Below are 24,377 nucleotides of genomic sequence, written 5' to 3'. Positions count from 1 at the left end.
ATCGTTTTAGCAATGTAGCTTAATGTGTTACAGATAAAACAGTTATTTCATGGGTCATTAATGTGTTTAATGCGTGGAACGTTCTATTAAAACAAGCCCTTATTATTGTTATGGACAGGTTCATTGCCATTGTCAATAGAGGCGGCAGAGCTAAATTCCACAGGACGATTACCATTTAGCCATTGGGGGGACCAACAAGTTCTCATACAAATTGAACGATTAACTCAGTAATGTTTATTTTTGGTCAGGTCATGGTCGAAACATATTCTTATTGTAAATTAACAATAGAAAAGGCACATCTTACATAAGCAAAATAACTCACTTTGAGTGGAATGGGACCTATCTGTTCCAAGGCCAAAGTATGTAATTAAAACAATATTAACTCTAGCAGACATTTGCTGAGCACCTACTAGGTGCTATATATTGTTCTTAATCATTAGAGACCGATCATTTATCAAACTGAGTTCTTGGTCAGCAGTGTCTCTTCCATGTCATACAAAAATTCGGAGTCTGAGGACTGCTTCAAAGAGGCATGTTGTCCAAAGTCGACTTTAATTAACTGTGGCTACACCTGGACAATCGTCTACCCAAAATACCCAAGCCACAGACATTTTACGAGCTGCCTTTTTTGATAGAGCAAATAGCCTTGTACCATACACGGCTTAAAAGAAATATTCTTTATTCTCAGTCTGGAAATGCCTACTGACCCCGAACATATGAGTGTTGTCTTTAAGGTTGAGTTAACTTTAGGATCGTGTATTAAAGGAGGGGGCGTGTTCCAAACTTCTGCAAAACCCAATTAGCTCTTGTGAAGGGCCACATGTGATTACTTGGTTGATTTATCCCATTCAAGGAAACATGTTATTAAAAAGTTAGACTATGGTTTATTTCCCTGTATCTTGTTTTTAACATATATACTCTACAGTTATAATCTTCTGTAGCATTGGCAGTATTTCCCTGTGGGTTAGGGACAGAAGACACACCATTCTACATCACTCAGATTCCCAGATAAAACTGGCTTTATGGCTCAAACAGTTTTTAGAGGGATGAGAGTTACTCCTGTGCTGTGGCCTCACTTGTCACCCTTAGAAACGGTCTCCTTTGCTTGTTTACAGCCTGTCCTGTCCCCTCATCTGTCTTGTTTGCTACTGTCATCCTCAGGCCTGGAATAGTGTCTGGGCTGGAATACACGAGGCTCTCAATAAATATTATATTTGTGGAATATATGAATGAATGAAAGGATAATGAAAGAATATTTATTTGTTATTAAGAGCATACCTTAATACTAAATAAAAATGGAGGTGGGTAGGAGGTTTAAAGTATCAACAGCTGTAAAAATGGAATTCCTCTTTTAAATTTTAATTTAGGATTGAATAAAATCAACACAGAGCTGACTCCTTGGTAAAACAAAGGAGTTAGAGGGTACATAAGAAAATACCATTGTTTTATGATAAACTCTTGCAATTTTTATTTTGCTAAGAAACTTTTAACTTTGGGGAAGACTTGTTTTCACAAAACTTTCATGTGTAGGTATGTTTGATTATAACCCTGAGAGTAGTTATTAAGTAAAAAGTATGTATTTTGGTGCAGGTATTTTGATAAATATAACGTTTAGGGTATGTAGGTCTGTAATTATCATGAGTGTATTTGGCACGACTGTGTTTCAGTTTGGCTTAGGAATGCACTCGCTATGCGTAAATGTTGATTGATCGTTTATTTGGAAATAAAATTTTAACCTCGCTATAGGACATAACTAAATACTTGAGCATAAAATTACTGGATTTCCTATTTGTAGTTCTCTGATATTTATTAATACAAAGCAATTTTTATTACTGATAATTAATTACTCCATTTCTCAAGAAATATTGATTAAAAAACTGCACAGTGAAAATGTATTTAGTCGCACTTTCTAATATATTTGGGTTATTTGCTTCTTAATTAGATGTTACCCTTTATTATGAAAACCTGACGTTACATTGTTACAGAGAATATTTACTTGTCAATGTAGATGGAAGGTGCATTAAATACATTTGCATGTTAGATTTTTAAAAATCCTTTGTGATAAACTCAGATGGAAGTAAGCATCATTGAACTGAGTAAAACTATCAATAGATAAAACAGAATAAGGTGTGATACTTAAAATTTTAAAATCTATTCGGGGCTTCCCTGGTGGCGGAGTGGTTGAGAGTCCGCCTGCCGATGCGGGGGACACAGGTTCGTGCCCCGGTCCAGGAAGATCCCACATGCCGCGGAGCGGCTGGGCGCGTGAGCCATGGCCGCTGGGCCTGCGCGTCCGGAGCCTGTGCTCTGCAATGGGAGAGGCCACAACAGTGAGAGGCCCGCGTACCGCAAAAAAAAAAAAAAAAAAAAAAAAAAAATTTTCGAAAGCTTATATCTTACAATTGTAAAAGAAACAAGAACGCAAAACAGGAGGATGTGTGATTATGTATCACCAAGTATGCATCACAAAGATAAATTCCAGGCATGGGAAGAAAAGGGAAATTCACTCTGAGAGGACTTCGTGGAGGGACAGGTCCTTGCTCCCTGGCCCAAAAGTAGGAGTGAAAAAGATTTGAATATGTAGAGGAGGGAGAGTTTTCTTGGCTAAAGAAATAAGAGCAAACCATTCCCATCCCCCCAAACCCCACATATCTTATATGAAATATGGACATGGTAATATAACACAGTGATTTACACAGGAGGGACGTTTTTTCACCTTTCCGTTCTCTTTCAATCTTAAGAAGGAAGTCTCCGTTTGGGGCTAATGAGTCTTTCACATCTCTCTTTCATCCTTTTTAAAAAAAGGATGAAAGCAGAACTCTGGCTCAGAACCTTAGGCAGGTCTGCATATTTAGATGAACTGTAATGGAATTATTCAATATTTCCTTTACTTAGTATTTATCTGGCATTCCATTGATTATGGTGATTCCAGTTTTTAATTTACGCTAGTGATGTAAAGTTTCCTTTTTACTATAAAATTATTCAGATATTTAACCGTTCACTCAAATGATTAACGTTCAATAATAGACTGGATTTCAGGCAATTTAAGAAAACGGGGGACCTCTACCCCAAATTCCCCATTCCTTGGTTTCCTGTTTTAAAAAAACAAAAGACAAAGAGGCTCTTTCATCAGGTAGAGAGAGAAGCAAGCCTCAGCTGAGCACTCCCCCTACCAAGACATAGACAAACCATCAAAGCATTGTTGCGCAAAGGCTTCATTGAATTGTACTTATAGATAGAAGGCAATGTGCTTCCTGTTAGAAGTCCATGGCCTGCCCATTCTGAATGACCTTTCTGATTGCAAAAATTAATCCTTGAGTACTCTTCAAAACATAAGTTGAGGTGTTAGGCTATATATTTATACTATTTATAATTAAATCCAAATTGTCCACAATTGATGGATGCCCATGAAGTATGATCAGTTAATACTTTCTTTTTTGAATTTTATTTTATTTATTTTTTATACAGCAGGTTCTTATTAGTTATCTATTTTATACATATTAGTGTATGCATGGCAATCCCAATCGCCCAATTCATCACACCACCACCACAACCCCCCACCACTTTCCCCCCTTGGTGTCTATACGTTTGTTCTCTACATCTGTGTCTCTATTTCTGCCCTGCAAACCAGTTCATCTGTACCATTTTTCTAGGTTCCACATATATGCATTAGTATACAATATCTGTTTTTCTCTTTCTGACTGATTTCACTCTGTATGACAGTCTCGAGGTCCATCCACGTCTCTACAAATGACCCAATTTCGTTCCTTTTTATGGCTGAGTGATATTCCACTGTATATATGTACCACATCTTCTTTATCCATTCATCTGTCGATGGGCATTTAGGTTGCTTCCATGACCTGGCTATTGTAAATAGTGCTGCAATGAACATTGGGGTACATGACTCTTTTTGAATTATGGTTTTCTCTGGGTATATGCCCAGTAGTGGGATTGCTGCATCATATGGTAGTTCTATTTTTAGTTTTTTAAGGAACCTCCATACTGTTCTCCATAGTGGCTGTATCAATTTACATTCCCACCAACAGTACAAGAGGGTTCCCTTTTCTCCACACCCTCTCCAGCATTTGTTGTTTGTATATTTTCTGATGATTCCCATTCTAACTGGTGTGAGGTGATACCTCATTGTAGCTTTGATTTGCATTTCTCCAATAATTAGTGATGTTGAGCAGCTTTTCATGTGCTTCTTGGCCATCTGTATGTCTTCTTTGGAGAAATATTTATTTAGGTCTTCTGCCCATTTTTGGATTGGGTTGTTTGTTTTTTTAATACTGAGCTGCATGAGTTATTTATGTATTTTGGAGATTAATCCTTTGTCCGTTGATAATATTTTTTTAAGATTTTTTTTTTGATGTGGACCATTTTTAAAGTCTTAATTGAATCTGTTACAATATTGCTTCTGTTTTATGTTTTGGTATTTTGGCTGCAAGGCATCTGGGATCTTAGCTCCCCGACCAGGGATGGAACCCGCACCTCCTGCACTGGAAGGCAGAGTCATAACCACTGGACCACCAGGGAAGTCCCCTGATCAGTTAATACTTACTGGAATGAGTAACATCACTGGATAGGTACCCAGCCTTTAAACTTTGAGTGGCATGCTTCTACATCATGAATAAAATCTAGGATGGATTACAAGGCCTGTTACTTTTGGCCATTACTTGCCTCTCTAGCTTCACAGCGAGCCTCGCTTTTCCTGTCCAGTAACACTGACCTCTCCTTTACTTATCCGTGATGTGCTTCTTTATGCCACGTGACTTTGTACAAGTTCTTCTTCTCTGTATATGATGCTCTTCCCTCTTTTCTAGCTCAGTTAGCTTCTTTTCTTCCTTTACACCTCAGCCCAGTGGGTCACCTCTGCAGGGAAGCATCCCCTGATTTCTCCACCTTGCATGATGTGGCCCATTCCCATCTCTCCAATCCCATTGCATTTCACTGTTTACCTTGCCTACCCGGCTCCCACCTCTACAGGTCTCCTTTCCATTTCTCAAGAGTCCCAAGCCCTCTCCCACCTCAGACTTTGCATATGCTCTTCCCTCTGCCAGGAACATACTTTCTCCTCATTTCCTGATTGGCTTCTCTTCATTCTTTAGATATCAGCTCAAAAGTCATTTTGGAGAGAGGCCTTTCTTGCTGATTTAACCAAATGTAGCTACCCTCCCCAGAATAATTTTTTTTTTGTAAAGCTTATTTTTTTCACAGTATCACAGTTTGAATCTTGTTTATGCACATGTGTTCTGCTTTCACAGACAGAACCTAATCTTTGGACACTCCCTCCTCCTCCCCCTCAAGAAGATGATTTCCATTACATTTGTCTAATAAAGTCATTCTCAAACCGGAAGCGGGGGGGATTTTGCCCATCAGGGGACATCTGCCAATGTCTGGAGACATATGGTTGTCGCAACCTGTGGGGGAGGGGAGGCTATTGGCACCTAGTGGGTAGAGACCAGAGATGCTGTTAAGCATTTACAATGCTCAAGGTGCATTGTAAGCAAAGAATATAATGCATTCTCTAAACAAAGAATTACCCAGACCAAAATGTCAATACTGAGGAGGTTGAGAATCTCTTATCTAATATTATCAATTAGAAGACAGAGTGAGATAAGAAGAGAGAATGAGTTGTTTCCAAATGATGAACAGTTTAGGAAGTGATACAAGTAAATTCTCCATATGAAACATAATTGTGAAAGGAGTTGAAGAAGCTACCAGCATTCAGTCCTTATTGTTGGATGTGCTAGTAGCAATCTCTTATAACCCACTAGTTGCTTTGCCTTTCAGTGGTCATTGGTAAATCTTTCAAGGCTTAATTTTAATAAGTGAAACGTAATGATTTACAAAAATGCATTAAATTTATTTTTTTTAATGTACAGTGTGGGAAAATACAGTCTATATCTATGTAATATCTTTTTTAAAATTAATTAATTTATTTTTGGCTGCATTGGGTCTTGTTGCCGCGCGGGCTTTCTCTAGCTGTGGCGAGCGGGGGCTACTCTTCATTGGGGTGCACCGGCTTCTCACTGCGGTGGCTTCTCCTGTTGTGGAGCACAGACTCTAGGCACACGGGCTTCAGTAGTTGTGGCACGTGGGCTCAGTAGTTGTGGCTCGCGGGCTCTAGAGTGCAGGCTCAGTAGTTGTGGCGCATGGGCTTAGTTGCTCCGCAGCATGTGGGATCTTCCCAGACCAGGGCTTGAACCTGTGTCCCCTGCATTGGCGGGCAGATTCTTAACCACTGTGCCACCAGTGAAGTCTCAAAAACACATTAAATTTCTTAGGGCTATATCCATGGTTATACATTTTCTTCTCATGTCAGTACTACTAGGAAAAATGGTGAGCTATTTTGGAGGAGTATATATGAATTGTTCTTGCTTACACTTTGTTATAGTAAATTCATCAGTTCCTTCTAAATTAGAGTCATATTTAAAAGAATCATATGGTAATTTTCTAGTTTTCAAAGATATCTGGCCTGGCACATAGTAAGTGCTCAATAAACACTTTTCAACTGAGCTGACATCTTTCTCTTTTTAGGTAGAAATCCTAAGATCCAAGGAAGTGTCTTTTAAATGTTACCTTTTTTTAAAAAATAGAAAATGATTGGAGCTTTTCAGGATCACCAGGTTCCCCAAGGAAGTTGTTAATAATTGGTGGCCCTGAAGGAACTTGACTCTCTAAAGAGATACTTTCACCATTAATCTTATACTGTAATGCTTACACATAGGAAGTTATTATTGGGGAGCTGTGTACCATGGTAAATGCTAGCACAATTTGATGCATTGATTATGTGGTTCAGAGGTTACTTGACAATATTTTAACGGTCCTTGGTGTATTGTCCTTTGGGAGATTAGCAAAGGTGGGCCAGCATTTTTTGGATCTGAAGACCATGTAGATGGCTCTAAGTTTTGGCAAGACCTTAGCCCCACCACCAGTATGCTTCAGGAGTGGTTCTCACACTGTCCCCGCTTCAGGAAAACCCATTTTTTCTTGGTGAAATGTTGTGAGGAACCTCAATTTATAAAGCAAACAAAAACTGAGTTGCTTTTGTTAAAGGGGGATGGGTGGTGGCAGTGCAGAGCTCAGAGCCCCATTCATCTCTCTCTCCGTCAGTACGTGCTTCCACTGTGGTGGCACCATGGCTCTCTATAGCACAGTTTCTCCATCAAGCAGTCACCAGCTAGCTCGGTAGCCTAGGGAATCACTCTTAGCCAAGAATAAGTATAATAGTATCTAATTCAGAAAGTTAGAGGATTGAACTGGAAAATGCATATTAAGCTTAGCACAAATCCTGGCCCCGAGTAAACATACAGTCAATGCTCCTTGTTTGTGAACCTTGGCTGTTTGTCAACAGGAACTCTCAGGCAACCAGGTCCATCATAAAGGCATAAATTGCAGGTGGAATAAAGAAAGAGCTGATAAAGCCAAGAAAACTAACTCCTTGGCCTTCTGTGTGACCATGAGATTCCTCTGAAATACTGTAGGTCTGGGATTCATCAGTCAAGTACCTATACGTGCTGATGTTCTTGGGCATAGAAGTAAAGAAAACAGTGTGACTCCTCAGTTAATGAGAAAACTGTGTAAGTTGTATCCTCATATTTCATGGCCATGCCAGTTAACTAATTTATTATTATTCAGTCAGAATTAAAATACTCTAGAGTGGCCTGTAGATATTTTAAAATACTTAGATTTAAAGAAGTCTGAAAGGACTTTTAAAAAGCCTTCTGAAAGATGTATTTGGAGACTAAAATTAAGAATAAGATAGCTTAAGCTCATGCAGCTCAATATCAAAAAAGAAACAAAAACCCAATCCAAAAATGGGCAGAAGACCTAAATAGACATTTCTCCAAAGAAGACATACAGATTGCCAACAAACACATGAAAGGATGCTCAACATCACTAATCAGTAGAGAAATGCAAATCAAAACTACAGTGAGATACCATCTCACACCAGTCTGAGTGGCCATCATCAAAAAAATCTACAAACAATAAATGCTGGAGAGGGTTTGGAGAAAAGGGAACCCTCTTGAGCTGTTGGTGGGAATGTAAATTGATACAGCCACTATGGAGAACAGTATGGAGGTTCCTTAAAAAACTAAAAATAGAACTACCTTATGACCCAGCAATCCCACTACTGGGCATATACCCTGAGAAAACCATAATTCAAAAAAGAGTCATGTACCACAATGCTCATTGCAGCTCTATTTACAATAGCCAGGACATGGAAGCAACCTAAGTGTCCATCGAAAGATGAATGGATAAAGAAGATGTGGCACATATATACAATGGATAAAGAAGATGTGGCATATATATACACAATGGAATATTACTGAGCCATAAAAAGAAATGAAACTGAGTTATTTGTAGTGAGGTGGATGGACCTAGAGACTGTCATACAGAGTGAAGTAAGTCAGAAAGAGAAAAACAAATACCATATGCTAACACATATATATGGAATCTAAAAAAAGAAAAAAAATGGTTCTGAAGAACCTAAGGACAGGACAGGAATAAAGATGCAGACGTAGAGAATGGACTTGAGGACATGGGGAGGGGGAAGGATAAGCTGGGACGAAGTGAGAGAGTGGCATGGACATATATACACTACCAAATGTAAAATAGATAGCTAGTGGGAAGCAGCCGCATAGCACAGGGAGATCAGCTCGGTGCTTTGTGACCATCTAGAGGGATGGAATAGGGAGGGTGGGAGGGAGGGAGACGCAAGAGGGAGGGGATATGGGGATGTATGTATATGTATAGCTGATTCACTTTGTTATACAGCAGTAACTAACACACCATTGTAAAGCAATTATAATCCAATAAAGATGTTAAAAAAAATAAAAAGAAAAGAATATGATAGCTTAAATCCCAGGAGTCGGGGGGCTGGAAATGACATAAGCAGAAAATGGTGGAACTTTAAAAGAATGCAGAAGAGTGGACAGTCAGCTCAGATTTTTGAAGAGAAATAGCTAAATGTGTGAAGAATGCTAATAAAAAGAAATTAGGACAAACTGGTAGCGTAAAATGCACTTTTGTCATACAAGTCTGCAAAAGGATGCCTGCCAGGAGAATGTAATATTTTAGGAGTAGTGGAAGAGGATATTGTCAGTGAGACAAAGAAGAGTTGGGGTTGTTCTGATATGAGTGACACATTTCTCCAGGATTCCACAGGAATTTGATAACTCAGAAATCATTAAGAAGTGGAAAATTTATATGTTTAATATTAAACCCTAGCAATTAGCCACATACTATTTTAACTACTTGTGTCTCTTCTTTTTAGTTTTTCCTGACTAGAGTATTTTAGTTTTTGTTTCTTTTGTTTTGTGTTTTTGTAAATGGAAAAAATTAAGATGCTCCCCTCCTTACCCCTCCAATCCAATCCAATATAATGTAGCCATTGTTTATACACTTCTTTTTAAACAAAAAGGGGCTGTACTTGCAACTTGCTTTTTCACTTGCTATATCTTGCATATCACTCTAGATTAGTGGTTCTCTAGAACTGGGAGCAGTTTTGCCCTCCAGGGGGCAATGTCTGGAGACATTTTTGATTGTCATGACTGGTGAGGGGAGGGAGGTTGCTACTGGCATCTAGTAGGTGGAGGCCAAGGTTACTGTTAACATTCTGCAATGCAAAGGACAGCTCCCACAGCAAAGAATTATCTGGTCCAAAATGTCATTAGAGCCAAAATTGAGAATAGCTTCTCTAGGTCAATACACATAAATCTAATTCATTATTTTAAAAAGCTTCATAATACTTTGTAGTATGGTCGATCATGATTTATTCAACTAGTTTCCTACTGATAGCTCTGGCTTCTTATTTAGTGGCATTATACTATTTAATATTAAGAAACCAAACACTCCAAGTTACAATTCATTTGTTTCTTTAAAGAGCAAAATAAGCCTTATCAGAAAGATTCAAAAGACGAATTCATAGGCTTGTGTATAAAATTAGATTCTGGGTCACTGTGAGTCAGGAGAATTTGGTTTCAAGAAAATCACAGACTCACTCTAAATGACAAGTCTTAAAGTAAGTCATTTGAAAAGCATGTCTTCCTTTTTTGATTCTTTGGAATTAAAAGAAGAAGAAGCAACTCTAAAGCCTTTTACATGACTGCCCAAAACAGAGGCTATGTTTGAAGTGACAGCAGTAACTTTCAGAGAAGCTAATTCTGATTGTCTTTACCTCCTCCTTATACATATTTTAAAAAATTCATTAGTACATTAAATCAGATGGGTTGAACCAAAGAAAACAAAGCAGGTTTAAGATGAAAAAAGTGATATGCAATCCTGAGGACATGGAATGACTTCCAAATGCTGTTGACAATGTAATTCAGAATTGGAATGACCCTCTGGTTAACCACAGAGGGTTTTACAGAGAGGGTGCCCTGAAGCAAACAGATGCTTGCTCTGTGCTTCTCTAGCCCATCCTCTCTATATGGCATATGCATGCCTGGGAGGATAAAATAGAGAACTGATTCTCCCCTTTTGCAGAGCTGGGGAAAGGGTAATAGAACCAGAACTGTGCAGGAGAAGGATAGCAAACCAACTGGTGAGCCTGAAAGGGTTAGACCTCTGTTTCCACCCTTTCCTTGTCATCAGTTTCCTCAGTACGAAGCACGAGGTGGCTGTTTCTCTTCCCTTGGCTAGTAGTGTTTTGTTACCACTTAGTTAAGTCATCCAGTGATAGTTCTCTGGTGCAATAGACTAGGCTGGATAATTTGGGCTTTGTGATTTTGACCCTTCAGCTTTCTGGCATGAGTCCTTCTAATTAATAAATTAATAACTAGATAATAAATAGATAATTAATAGCTATCCTGAGATAAGTCAGATCTATCAAAATTACAAGTCAAACCTATCTAAGGAACTGCTGACATTATAAGTTCATTGTTTTTTTTTTAAATTGAGGTATAATTGACATCTAATATTATGTTAGTTTCAGGTGTACAATGTAACCATCGGATATTTGTATATATTGCGAAATTATCACCACAGTAAGTCTAGTTAACATTTGTCATCATACAGTTACAAAAAAGGTTTTTTTTTTACTGTGAAGAGGACTTGTATGATCTTCTCTCTTAGCAACTTTCCAATATGCAATACAGTCCTGTTACCTACAGCCACCATGCTGTGTAGTACATCCTTATGATGTACTTATTTTGTAACTGGCAGTTGGTACCTCTTGATCCCCTTTCCTCATTTCGTTCCCAACCCCTGTAAGCTCATTGATGTTTGGGAAAACTAAGAATTACCCCCCTTGCTGTTGCCCCTTTAGGATCAGAGCCACACACAAGTTTCACAATACCGTCAGGATCCCTCCCTGATCATGAGGTCCATCATCCACATGACGGATGCTGCTCGCTCTGGGATCATGCCTCCTGCCCAGCTCACCACCATCAACCAGTCTCAGCTCAGCGCCCAGTTGGGGTTGAATTTGGGAGGTGCCAGTGTGCCCCACACGTCTCCTTCACCTCCAGCGAGCAAATCGGCGACTCCCTCCCCTTCTAGCTCCATCAATGAAGAGGATGCTGATGAATCCAACAGAGTGAGTTAACTGCCTTTAGTATATAACCTACCAGAGCATGGGGAATCAACCCATGCGCATGTCGTTGAATTTCACTCACAGTTAGTAACTTCTTTTGCTTCATGGATTTGGAGTAGCATTTGAATTTATGGTGGTTTAATTTTTTCTTCACTCTTTTATATTTACTTATTTTCTGTGGAAAGTGTATTCAACTGAAAATTGGAAGATCTGGCTTCTCGTATTAGTTGTAAGGCATTGAGTAAGTCACTTAACTCTTGTAGGCTTAATTTTCCTAAATCGGCAAAGGGGAAGGCTTGCACTAGACTTACAGAAATTCTGAACTGCTCTGGTTCTAAGTTAATGTCCAGGTAGGCAAGTTTCATCTGGTTAGTTGGCTGCACTGCTGCCCCATTGGACAGTCTTGCACCTTTGATGAGGTTTATCACGTAGTAAGTTCCAATCGTTTTACATCTTTGCTTTTGTCAGGGAAATGACACATGATTCAAATATACACAGTGTGAAGTAAAAACTTAGTTGCAGATATGACTTTTCTGAATGCCTAGAAAAGTATTCTGTTTCACTGAACTTACTTGTAGGTACACAATTACTCATTCCTCATTTATTAATTATGTGTGGTACACTTACACTGTGCTTGGCGTTTTACTTCGTTCTGGTGATACAAAGATTTCTAAGAGAATTATTGCCCCTGGGACTTCCCACTGGGAACAAATAGCAATGTTTAAAACTAGTTCCAGATGTGATTAGAGGTATAATTGATGTATCTGGTGTGCTGAGATGGTCATCGATTCTGCTTAAGAGAGTGATTTGAGGAAGCCTTTATTGAGAAGGTGATGTTTGAATTAGGTCTAAGAGGATACATAAAAGTTTGTGAGGCAGAAGAGAGAGGCCAGCATTCTGGTAGAAAGAGCAATGAAATTACATGTCCATTTATGGGTATCATGAGTAGTGTGACATGGAGGAAGAAAGAAATCAGTTGAAGAAAAATGGCCGAAATGTGGTAGCCTTTCCCCTGTTGGTAGTTGAGAGCTGATTAATTATTTGCATAGAGGAATGGCATAAGCAAATTTATGCTTTAGAAAGATAACTTGGGCTGTATATAGAATGTGTTATAAAGAGAGGGACCAGAGAGAAGGAACTCAATTAAAACGTCTTTTTGTTATGAAGTGTTTGCTTTCATTTTAGCAAAGGAAGGCATGGACAGGAGGTACCAGATTAGTGAGACATTCAAGAGAATCATCTATTAAGGTTTGGTGATCCCCTGGAATTTGAAGGAATAAAAGATACACTGGGTTTTAGTTTGAGAGCCAGAGTGGATATCAGTAAATGGAGAGGCTCAACCTAGGAAGAGAGGAGTGTTATCTTTTTTCGCCCACAGGGAAGGTGAGAGTTTGACATGGTAGGGGTTGAATTTGAGTTGCTTCCATGTGAGTCTAGAACTCAGTCTGTTGGAGATGGAGCTATAGATTTGGGGACCATCTGCACATCGATGTGAGCACATAGAAGTAATCAGGATTTCTCAGAGTGCGTAAGGGGAAAGACAAGGCCAGAACACTGAGCATCATTTAGTTTTACCTTGGGCATCATTTATGTTTAAATAGAAATGGAAGACGAGGAGCTAGAAAAGATTGCGGATGATGAAAAGAGGAGGGAGGTTAGCTGAAAAGAGGAGAAATGTTGCAGGGATTTTAAGAAAGAGGACTTGGTCTATCCCATTATGTTAACTCCCCACTGGACACAAGGTGGGGAAATGCACTTAATAGTCTCTGCTCACACTCACAAGGACTTCAGTGGGATGAAGTGGAAAGTAATAAAGAAACTCGAGGGATGTGTATAAGAGACAGCTGAGTTATAACTGGCTATTACACCATTCAAATGGAGTCCTTTCATTTGGCTCACATTCCTGCTGATCTTAATACTTACCTCTGTATCAATCTGAAATTGTCACCTCTAAAGAGAACCTTTTATGTGACTCTTCGCTTGTTCCATTTTAAGCCAGGGTCTAGGTATTGTGTAAAGACAAGGAATCCAGTATATATCTCTTAAGCAACTTAGCTGAAAAAGGAAGATTAACATTATTGAAAGCTATTTCTCCATTTTTTCACAGCCCTTTGAGTCAACTATGCAGAAGTTTCTTTAGGAGAATTAATTCTGAGCTTTTATTTACACTGTGAGATTCTTCATTTCGGGTTTATTCTTAAAAGCTAATGATGATTAAGGCAAGTCATGGTTGTCCAAGAAAGATGTCAAAGGTTGTCAACACTTGAATGTTGTTTCACAAAGAATGAAATAGAACTCTTCTTATTTGGAAAAAGCTTTACTGGAAATAACTTGCATCTTGCCATTGGTCAGGGTATCGTTGGTGCAAACAGTGCCAAATTCTCTTCCAAGAAAAGAATAGAGTTGTTTGACTCAGAAAAGTCTGTGTATATATATTTTTTCATGTGGCTTACGTAATATTTTTTCATTGAAGGAAAACTTGGCTCCAGTTGAAGCTCTAATTGAAAAGACATCTGACTCCCTTGCAAGTTCAGATTCATTAACTAGATTAAACAAGTTGCACTTATTCTGAGGATTTAGAAAAAAGACTATGAGGTCTACAGAATTTTATTGAATTAATCATGTGAGTTATGAAAGATGGCATTTTGGAGGAGAGGTGAGATCTAGCTTAACACCTGCTGAAGTGCATAAACTACTTGTATAAAGTATGGGTGTGGTTATCACTCAGTACAAACAACAGGCCCACCAACAAGTAGGCTCTTGGTTTCCTAACACCTTGAAGGTTCAGAGCTCTCAAAGAAAAGTTACTTATCAGTTTCCTCCCTAAGAATGCTAGTAATTGGATTAAGTTCCCAATGACCCTCTTTCAGAAAGTAATGATACTCTTGGAAAATTTGAATTAAGATTCAAGACTCAAGGCCATTAAAAGCCAATCTGTTACTACTTGAATCTATCTCTGTTGGTCTTGCCCAAGGCTGGCTTTTAAAACAGATTTTGTCAAACTTCAGCATTCTTGATGAAGTTAACAGCAAAATTATCTCCAATATAGTCATATCATAGTCTAGGGGGAGATAAAACAAGATTGATAAATCATTTCCCCTGCTTCTCTGATGAGTATGTTATATGATTGTTGAAATTAGATGATGGTAGTAGGTGAGTATTGGAGCTCAGTGGTATATAAATTTGGGGAACTGTACCCATATCATCTCTATGGTTTCGATTTCAGAGTTCATTGTGAATATGTGTGAACGTCTCTAGGCCAGTATTCTTGTGGGCAGGGTTACTTACTATATGTAATAATAAACATCGTCTCATTAGTCTTCTTTTTAGCCTTGGTGATTTTAAGTATCTACTGTTGCTGCTCTTTTACAGGTTTTTAATTTTATGAAGAGTATCAATTTCCTTTCTAGCTCTATTAGAGTTTTGACATTTTTACATTTCTTGTTATCCTATTCTTTAGGAAGTTTTTATTGTTTTAGAAAATAAAAGCGACCTTTCCCTTATTGTGCAAGCTTAGGGATTAGAGCTAATTTCCATTTGAGTTTCCGGAGACCATTAGCAAAGTAATATTCTGGTAAAATAAAAGACCAAGCCTCAAAAAAATCAATTCAAACTGATCATACATATGGTATGCCTGTATGGCTAAGGGACCTTATATAAAATATCTGAATATGATCAACATCCTGAATAGTATTTAGGTTTACTTCTAAAACCTTTGAAAATGTAAAATATTTTACTTATGGGTACATGTGTAGCCCATATATATATATATATGGCATTACTCGGTACAGAGCATTCTGTTTTTCATTATTCATAATTGCTATTTAGAGCATATGTTGCGAATGTATTGAAGATACTTCTGGGTCTCATTAATCAATGTTCTAAATGCTAATCTCTGCTGTCCAGTTAACTCTAAGCAAATTTACCCCTCCCCCACATTTGGTGGTGATTCATCTGTTGATGATGTTTAACAAAACCTTAAAAGAACGATTGGGGACCTGAGTAAGTCTTTCTGCATTCTCTGCAAGTACATTCTAGGCAGTGAATTTTCTTCCTGCTTTGCAGGCCATTGGAGAGAAAAGAGCTGCTCCAGATTCTGGCAAGAAGCCCAAGACTCCAAAGAAAAAGAAAAAGAAAGATCCCAATGAGCCACAGAAGCCAGTGTCAGCATATGCCCTGTTTTTCAGAGACACACAGGCTGCAATTAAAGGTCAAAACCCTAACGCAACCTTTGGAGAGGTCTCAAAAATCGTAGCATCTATGTGGGACAGCCTTGGAGAAGAACAAAAGCAGGTGAGGCAAAGATCCATCATGGTCATTGCAAGATTATTCTTTACACCTTTTCTGAGTGAATACATCCACTTAATATGATTGCTTCTCCTGAAAGCCTTTCTAAGCTATGGAATTAAAAAACACAAACATATAAATCCAAACCACTCTGCAGTTATATGGATTTCTCAGTTCCCTTAAGGGTGTGTGTTCAGAACCCATTCAGAAGAGAGTTGGAGGAGATCCAGGCAGTATCCTGCAAGCATAAACTTTTGATGATAATCTTTTCATTTTTAAATGTGGAATTTTTCTCCCCTTTGTTCAAAAAAGGCACTACAAAGGGATTAGGTCCATCCTGCTTGCCTTTTTTTTGATCATCTTTCTGAACTCTTGTGCTCTCCTGAGGGGTTTCCAAACTTTGAAGCTGACTCTGCGTGTCTCATTACTGTCATCGGGCATTTGAAATTTTATTCCAAGTTCATTTGAAAGCGTGGCTGTATGAGAGGCATTGAGAGATTAGCCATGCTGGTGGGAGACACTTCCTTAGGGTCCAGCTTCCCATCTTTCCCCGTGCAAGTCCTCCACACAAATGGAGGGAAGAATGGTTTCCTTGGGGCTCAGTCCTCCCCTGGCTCCTTGCATGAAGCTCCAGTGACCATTCATAGGCGTTGATTTTCCATATACTCACAAGAATAGACCCCTGTTAGTAATAAACCAGAATAATTGTTTCAGGAATAAGGAATGGAAAACACTTGATTTTCTTTTTCTTCCTTCCTTCCTTCCTTCCTTCCTTCCTTCCTTCCTTCCTTCCTTCCTTCCTTCCTTCCTTCCTTCCTTCCTCCTTTCTCCCTCCCTCCCTCCCTCCCTCTCTCTCTCTTTCTTTCTTTCTTTATTCCTTCCTTCTCATTCCTACCAACTGGTTACCTTGGGATGGTGCAACTGTAGAATCTGCCTGTTTGTTGGCACTGAGCTTCATGCTCTACACGGTAGACTGATTTTCTACCCTAGAAATGTAATCCTAAGGGGGCTGGCAAACTGCTGCATCTAACTTTTAAATTCTGGAGAAAAGGATAGTTGCACTTTGGTATAACAGCCAGCCATCAGACACCACGGTTTAAGAGAAGGAAGCCCAAATGAGGTTTAATATACTGGAATATATTTATGTAACTCACTGGTCTCACTAATGGAAATCTTTCATCTTTCACTATCTCTGATTTTTCTTTTTGTTTTTCTCCAAAAGAAAACCCAGGTTGAAAGGCCTCCATCTTTTCTCCTGTCTTCACACACTTTCCCTATTATTGTTGGTTTTTCATCCTCTGGTTTGTTTCAGCTTAGAAATGGGTGTGAGAGAAAGAAGACATGGATGGAGAAGCTCGTTAACTTTCTATAATTTAAACCATTTGCCGCAAATTTCATCCTTGTTACCTTATTTACTGCCGGAACAGAAGGCCCTTAGCTGTTACTCTCATGAATTCTATGCTGCAACCGGAAATCTTTTTCTGTTTGCCATAGTAAACGTCAGAGTTGTGCCCCAGTGAGGGTGGCAAGGTTTCATTTTGTTTTAATATCTGTGTGTGTTTCTACATTTAAAAATCAAAGCCGGGGAGACCAACTTTTTATGTGAGTTCTGTTGCGATGTAATTTGTCCAGCAGTTATTTTATGGCTGAGAATTTGTGTGCTAAAGGTGGTGCTAATTGTGGTCTTTTAATAGGTCTATAAAAGGAAAACGGAAGCCGCCAAAAAAGAATACCTGAAAGCCCTGGCTGCATATAGGGCCAGCCTCGTTTCTAAGGTAAACCCGGACAGCGGCGGCCAGTCTCTGAGAGAGTTAGGAGCCCTGGAGCATTGAAATCATAAATGCAACTCCTCTTAGAGTTGATTAAAAAAAAAAAATGCATCTCGAACAACTCATAAACTTATTTGTTCCCATTAGAGATCACCCCAAGGATGGCATGGAAAATAAGTGTTCATTCAAGCTGATGAATCCAAATTGTTTCCAAGAGTCACTGATCTCTATATATGTGTGTTGAAGCTATTTAGACAGATTTCAAACAGCCCCTTTCTTCCCATTGGGGACTGAGATCTGTGTTAATGTCCTCTATTGAAACTGAGAAGTATGCTTGTCAGGCATTTTTGGACATCAGATCATAAATTCTCCAATGGTTGCATTATAGAGGATATAATATAATAGAGGATGTTGCGTTTTTGACCAAACTGTTCCACATCATATAAATAAATAAGCCTCATGATTATTTAAAATAAAATTATGCTCCAAGTACTTTAAAAAAGACATGTATACATGTATTATACATAGAGTATACAATGGGCCCTGATATATTATAAAATGCAACAGTAGTCCAAAGCAAATGTCACTCTGGATTATTATTACCTTGATCCAAAAGAAACATGAGCTGTTACCTTATATTTTTAACATTTAATTAACTTTGTCCTTAGCCTTCCTAGAATTTAGAGAGGCTTTGGGGAGGATAATGTGAACTAATGTTTTTGCTCGTGATGTATTTCCCCTGGCAAGCAGAGATTCCATTTCATTGTCATTGTTGTTGCGTCGGAGTACCACATAGAGCCTCAGGGCATGGTCAGTGTTGCCAGCAGAGCCATTTAAAAAGGGTTTAGCCCTCTTTTCTCGTCTTCACTGGAATTTTAAGATCTACCGTTGGCCCCTGCTCAGAAACAGATCAAGAGAGGTACTCCTGTACCTCATAGGTATAGCTCTTGGGACTCTTCCCACTTCAGTAGAAAGAGAAAACATTCATCAGGTCCATAGCAAAAGTTTTTTCTGAGACTCTGGAAGGTGCACATTGAGAGATATACCTATTCTGGATGCAGATTTGCACATTGGTAGAATGTGTGGGCCACAGATGTTAAAAATTGAGGTGTACTTGATGGCTAATTAGACGGAGTGACATGAATAGAGTAACAATGTGCATGTACTTCTTACGTGGATCGTTTATTCATTCATCTACCTAGAAGCAGCTATAGGTGATCTTTGTGCATTACAGCATGAATAATTGATAATACATGGATATAAGCCAAGAGCCAGTAACTCAAAAGGCATTCTGGAAATAGCATCCATGATTGGGCTGATCAGGTCTGTGACCGACTTAGAAGGGATAACTTAAACGTTTTACATTGGATACTAAAATCCGATTCGGAAATGCTTCCAAATGGATTGATTGATTCCATTGATTCTAAAAAACTATTCAGTAGGATGGAATTTTAAAAGAATAAATCCAAATTGTTTGGGGGGATGGTGTTTTTGTTTTGCTTTTTTCATTAGGTAAGTGCAGTTGAGAGCACCCTAAATTTATAGTCAGAGACACGACAGGCAACTAAAATAGTCCTTGAGGTATAAATTTAGAATAATTTCAAACTGAACCCAAAGAGTGAAATAGCTGCTAATATGGTGATCTCACAGGAAGCAGCATCTGACTGTACAGCCTGCTGATTAGATCACATCTAAAGCATTGGTTCCCAATAGTTGACCAATTGAAGGCCCTCCAGCAGGTTGCCTCCACGACGGTAAGGACTGAAAATCCAATAAAACTTAAATAATTGAAAGAATCATGGAAGCAAAGATTTGGGGGCATATGATTTTGATCCTCAAATATAAGAGCCATCATGGAAGGGAAGCCTAAGCTTGATCTCTGTGCCCTGGATGGAAGAACTCATCCAAGGAGTGAGGTTACAAGAGAGCGAGATTTCAGCCTCAACATTAGAAATAATAAACATCACATGTGCATTTAACTTAAGTCTCTACAATCAGAGTGTGGGACTTTCCCTTAAGATGTGACTCTATCGCTTTTAATCTTCACAACAACCAACAAAATTAATAGAAGCTTAATATTCAACCATGAGGGAGTAGACCCGGCAGGCGAGCAGGAACTCTTCACAGCCATCTACCCTTTTCCATTCTCCACTAGGGGAGCATGTCATGGCATAATGGTGTGATTGCCCAGGTGTTTAAATATAGACTTTCCTTGTAGTTTCTTCCTTAAGACTGGCTTGGCGATTTTTTAATATTAGAGTATATAAAAATAATGTTCATGTTTGTATGTAGAAGACTGTGTGTATTCTACTTTGTGGGTGATTTAATGGTTGTTTTTAAAGATAATTATGAGTATTTGCAGGTTTCTTCTTACCCAAAGGCTTCAGAACACGACCCTCCAGTAATATGCAGCGCCCCCTGAGCTTTTGTACAAAACCAGAGAACTGTCCACCGATGGACGGAGCTTTACACTGATCAGGTGTTCGAACAGAAGCCATCGGCCATGGCTTTTCCTACCTTGAGTGATTCTCCATGTAAGGTCACTCCTCAGGTTTCTTCTAATAGTAGATTTTATAAATGTGAGTAGTAAAAATCTAGAAATAAACATTCAGAATCATTAAAGAGAGTGAATGGCAGCTTGATGCCGCCAAGGTCCCCCCATACACACCCCCCTACAAAAAATCCAAATTTTATGAAGAATAAGAGGAAAAAATAGTCTTTTAAGAGGAATTATTCCAATCCCAGTTGCATTTAAAATAATTTATTTTGGGGGAGGTAATTATGTGTTTTTAGTACAAAATATATTAGGCAGTTTCTCTCCATGTTGAGCCAGGTCATTTGTTTATCTTATAACAGGTTACGCAGTCACATGAGTGCTGAACTTTCTCCCTTTACGTATGACTCCTTTGCTAAATTTTGAAAATATTTGGTAAACTAAAAATATTTCTAAAGTTGTGAAGTACTTCAATTTAGTGTCTCTAAAGAATTCAGTTATGGGGCTTCCCTGGTGGCGCAGTGATTGAGAGTCAGCCTGCCGATGCAGGGGACACGGGTTCGTGCCCTGGTCCGGGGGGATCTCACGTGCCGCGGAGCAGCTGGGGTGAGCCTGTGCTCCGCAGCGGGAGAGGCCACAACAGTGAGAGGCCCGCATACTGCAAAAAAAAAAAAAAAAAAAGAATTCAGTTATGTTTTTCTTATACTCAAGTGAGCACTGTTATAAATAATCATGGCTTTGATTATTATATACAGGGCTTTGAAGTTTTCTGGTAACAGTTGTTTTCTGGTAGTAGTAATTGTTAATTAATGAAAATAGCTAACATTTACGAAGTGCTTTCTGTAGGCCGGTCACTGTTCTAAATGCTTAATAAATATGAGTTAGTTTAATTCTCACAACCTCTATACAAGGTGAATACCATATAACACTATTTTATAGATGAGGAAACTGAGGAACAGATGAGTGAATAAACTTGCCCCAAGCCACAAAGTTGTTGAGTAGTAGAGCTAGATTTGGACTCAGGCAGTCTATACTCTGTTGTCTTTCAAAATGGTTCTTGCTGGTGACATTAGTTCAGACTTAAATGCTGAAGAATTGTTACTCTTAAATATATGTATCAGTCATCTTTTACTACAATAGCGCTGTGTAACAACCAGCCCCAAGCCCAATGACTTAAAAAGATAAGCATTTATCCCAGAAAGTGCCAGTTAACTAGCTGGGTCTTTAAATCTAGGCCAAGACTCGGCAGGATCAGCTGGTCCTGCTCGTCTGTGTGCGGTCAGCCTCAGGGGGTTGGTGCTGGACTCATACACCTACGTGGCAGTTGGCTGGCAGTGAGCTGGCTCTTGAGTGGGTAACTGGGCCACATGGCTGTCATCACAAGGTGGTAGGTTCTGAGAGACACAGACAGAGAGACTTTGAAACCTCACTTCCATCACATCCTGTTGACCAGAGCAAAGGTGCCAGGCCAGCCCAAGTTCAAAGGGTGGAGAGTTCCACTCCACCTCTGGAAGGAGCTTTAAAGTCAACATGACAAAGTGCTTGGGTTCAGCGAAGCATGAATAATGGTGACCATTTTTGTCATCAATTTACAATACTAAAAATACCCCAACCGTCTCCCCCAAAATGCAGGCTGCTGCCGAATCAGCAGAAGCCCAGACCATTCGTTCTGTTCAGCAGACCCTGGCGTCCACCAATTTGACCTCCTCCCTCCTTCTCAACCCTCCGCTGTCTCAGCACGGAACAGTGTCGGCCTCCCCTCAGACTCTCCAACAATCGCTCCCTAGGTCAATCGCTCCCAAACCCTTAACCATGAGACTCCCCATGAACCAGATCGTCACTTCCGTCACCATCGCAGCCAACATGCCATCGAACATTGGGGCTCCACTGATCAGCTCCATGGTGGGCTCGGCGTCCTCTACCCAAGTGAGCCCTTCAGTGCAGACCCAGCAGCATCAGATGCAGCTGCAGCAGCAGCAGCAGCAGCAACAACAACAGATGCAACAGATGCAGCAGCAGCAGCTCCAGCAGCACCAGATGCATCAGCAGATCCAGCAGCAGATGCAGCAGCAGCATTTTCAGCACCACATGCAGCAGCACCTGCAGCAGCAGCAGCACCTGCAGCAGCAAATCAACCAACAGCAACTGCAGCAGCAGCTGCAGCAGCATCTCCAGCTGCAGCAGCTGCAGCACATGCAGCATCAGTCCCAGCCTTCTCCTCGGCAGCACTCCCCTGTCACCTCCCAGATTACATCCCCCATCCCCACCATCGGGAGCCCCCAGCCAGCCTCTCAGCAGCACCAGTCACAGATACAGTCACAGACACAGACTCAAGTATTATCGCAGGTCAGTATTTTCTGAAGACGCACGTGGCAGGCGGATTTGCGCATCTGGAGGAGAGTGGCGTCCGAGAGTAAACCATGTGTGGCTGCAACTCGTGAGTCGTCGGTGTTGGTTATGCAGAAATGTGTAAAAGATCACGCGGTCCTCTCAAGTGTCTATTAGATAGGCAATAAGAACTACAGTGTAGCTGAAAATCATCTTCTAGCTGACTCTAAACCACTTTGTTTTTAAACAAGAAAAGCTGTGCTCTTTTATGTGATGCCTTTTTTAATTTATTCAGGCTCTACCTACAATATGTGAATCAAACCGTTTAATGAATCCTGGGACATACTGATGATTATAATAAACTGGCCTCTCTGAGTCATAGCAAATGGCCTTATTTCTCCCGAAGTGAAGAAACCACACTTCAAGGCAATTGGAACTTCCGAAGCCCTAAAAATAAAAAGCACAGTCGTAACTACCTGAAATACGAAAATCCAGTTTCATACAAACATTTGTATGACGTCAATCGTTGATGGCATTTTTTTGTCATGAAAAAAATAATGTAAATCACAGACTTTTGCCAAAGCTCTTATTTTTTTTCCTTAAATCTCTCCAGAAAAAAAAAAAAAAATGCAAGTGATTAGTTTCAATTATTAACTCCTTTTCTCTTTTTACCCATGACTTCTCCAAATCAAACCACAGTATATGTTGTAACAATATCTATGACCACTGTTAGCCCATTATATTCATTCCAATTAGAAGAAAAGAATGTGAATATTATATTCTGTGTTTTGAGTGACAAGTTTCGAAAATGAAAAACACTGTATTTTTAAAAGGGAAATGCACTTAAACGGAGACAGTTATTACAAAAGTTAAGATTTAAAAAAAAAAAAGAGCAAGAGTTTTTATTATGATGTAATACCGGTAGAATATTTAAAAGGCGCACCGCATCTGAATAATCAATGTAAATATTTTCTTTCAAAGTTGTAAGTTTTCATATCATGTGTTGTAAAGTTTTCATAAACGAGGCTTTAACGTAAACACTGGTGACATAAACCATTCATTGCTACGTTGCTTATTGTGTTTTTATGCTGTTTTATACTTTTTTATGAGTTATGATAGCAGCAATTAAGTTGTTTGTATTTTGCTTAACTAAAACAAAAATGCTTTTATCTTGCTATAGAATAAACACATTTCAGTAAAAACTGCAGACTGTATTTTGATGCAACAACCAGGCAACTACTGTTCACTTTTCAAAATAAAATATGTCAAATTTCACTTTTGGTTCCTTGAATATGTAGAAGATGGGGGAAATAGGTCCCATACCAACCTGTGTTTGAGCCCAAGCATCTTCTTCCATTTTCAACTGGAAATAAGAGATTCATAGCCAAGAATGTGGATTGCATGGCCCCAAACCAGAGCCTGTAAAAAAAAACAAATAAACAGTTAGAAATAGAACCATTAGTGGAATTCCCTGGCAGCCCAGTGGTTAGGACTCCTTGCTTTCACTGCCAAGGGCGCAGGTTCGATCCCTGGTCGGGGAACTAAGATCCCGCAAGCTACGCAGTGCGGCCAAAAAAGAAAAAAAAGGAAAAGAAATAGAACCATTAGAAACTTTTTACGATTATCATTTTGTTAAGATTCAAGGGCAAGGTAAGTATAGAGGAAAAAGCACTTGTCTTCATTTGGGGCTTGGACTAGCTGGCACTGTGTTTTTATTGCTGTTAAAATAGATGGTGAATGCTAATTCTTAAGCCAAAATAATTATTTCAGTGCCCATTTCTTCCCCCCTTTTCCTGCTCTGTAGTGACTCCTCTTTGAGAACAGTGTGACCACTATCCCCAGTTGTCCTGCATGATTAATTACAGCATCTGTCCTGTCAGAAACTATAATGAAGAGGTCTTGATAAAAATTGCAAATTACCACTGGCAACAGTCTTCAACTGCTTATGATAAAATGAAAA

General features: G+C 39.3%; 1 protein-coding gene across 4 annotated transcripts in view; it reads left to right on the top strand.

Moving 5' to 3' along the window:
- TOX3 (TOX high mobility group box family member 3) overlaps positions 1-23,144 on the top strand; it is a 108,859-nt gene extending 85,715 nt beyond the window's left edge. For all 4 annotated transcript variants that reach the window (XM_067020094.1, XM_067020092.1, XM_059043708.2 and 1 more), the window contains exons 4-7: positions 11,273-11,542; positions 15,605-15,832; positions 17,521-17,601; positions 21,722-23,144. In XM_067020094.1, the coding sequence (XP_066876195.1) occupies positions 11,273-11,542; positions 15,605-15,832; positions 17,521-17,601; positions 21,722-22,450 (1,308 nt within the window). In that variant the 3' untranslated portion in view covers positions 22,451-23,144. The remainder of the gene's footprint in view (positions 1-11,272; positions 11,543-15,604; positions 15,833-17,520; positions 17,602-21,721) is intronic.
- The last annotated feature ends 1,233 nt before the right edge of the window (positions 23,145-24,377 follow it).

The sequence above is a fragment of the Kogia breviceps genome, chromosome 18 (assembly GCF_026419965.1).
Source record: "Kogia breviceps isolate mKogBre1 chromosome 18, mKogBre1 haplotype 1, whole genome shotgun sequence".
In the NCBI taxonomy this organism is placed as follows: Eukaryota; Metazoa; Chordata; class Mammalia; order Artiodactyla; family Physeteridae; genus Kogia; species Kogia breviceps.
Note: the sequence above shows the minus strand (reverse complement) of the source record. Positions and strands in the feature narration are given on the sequence as shown.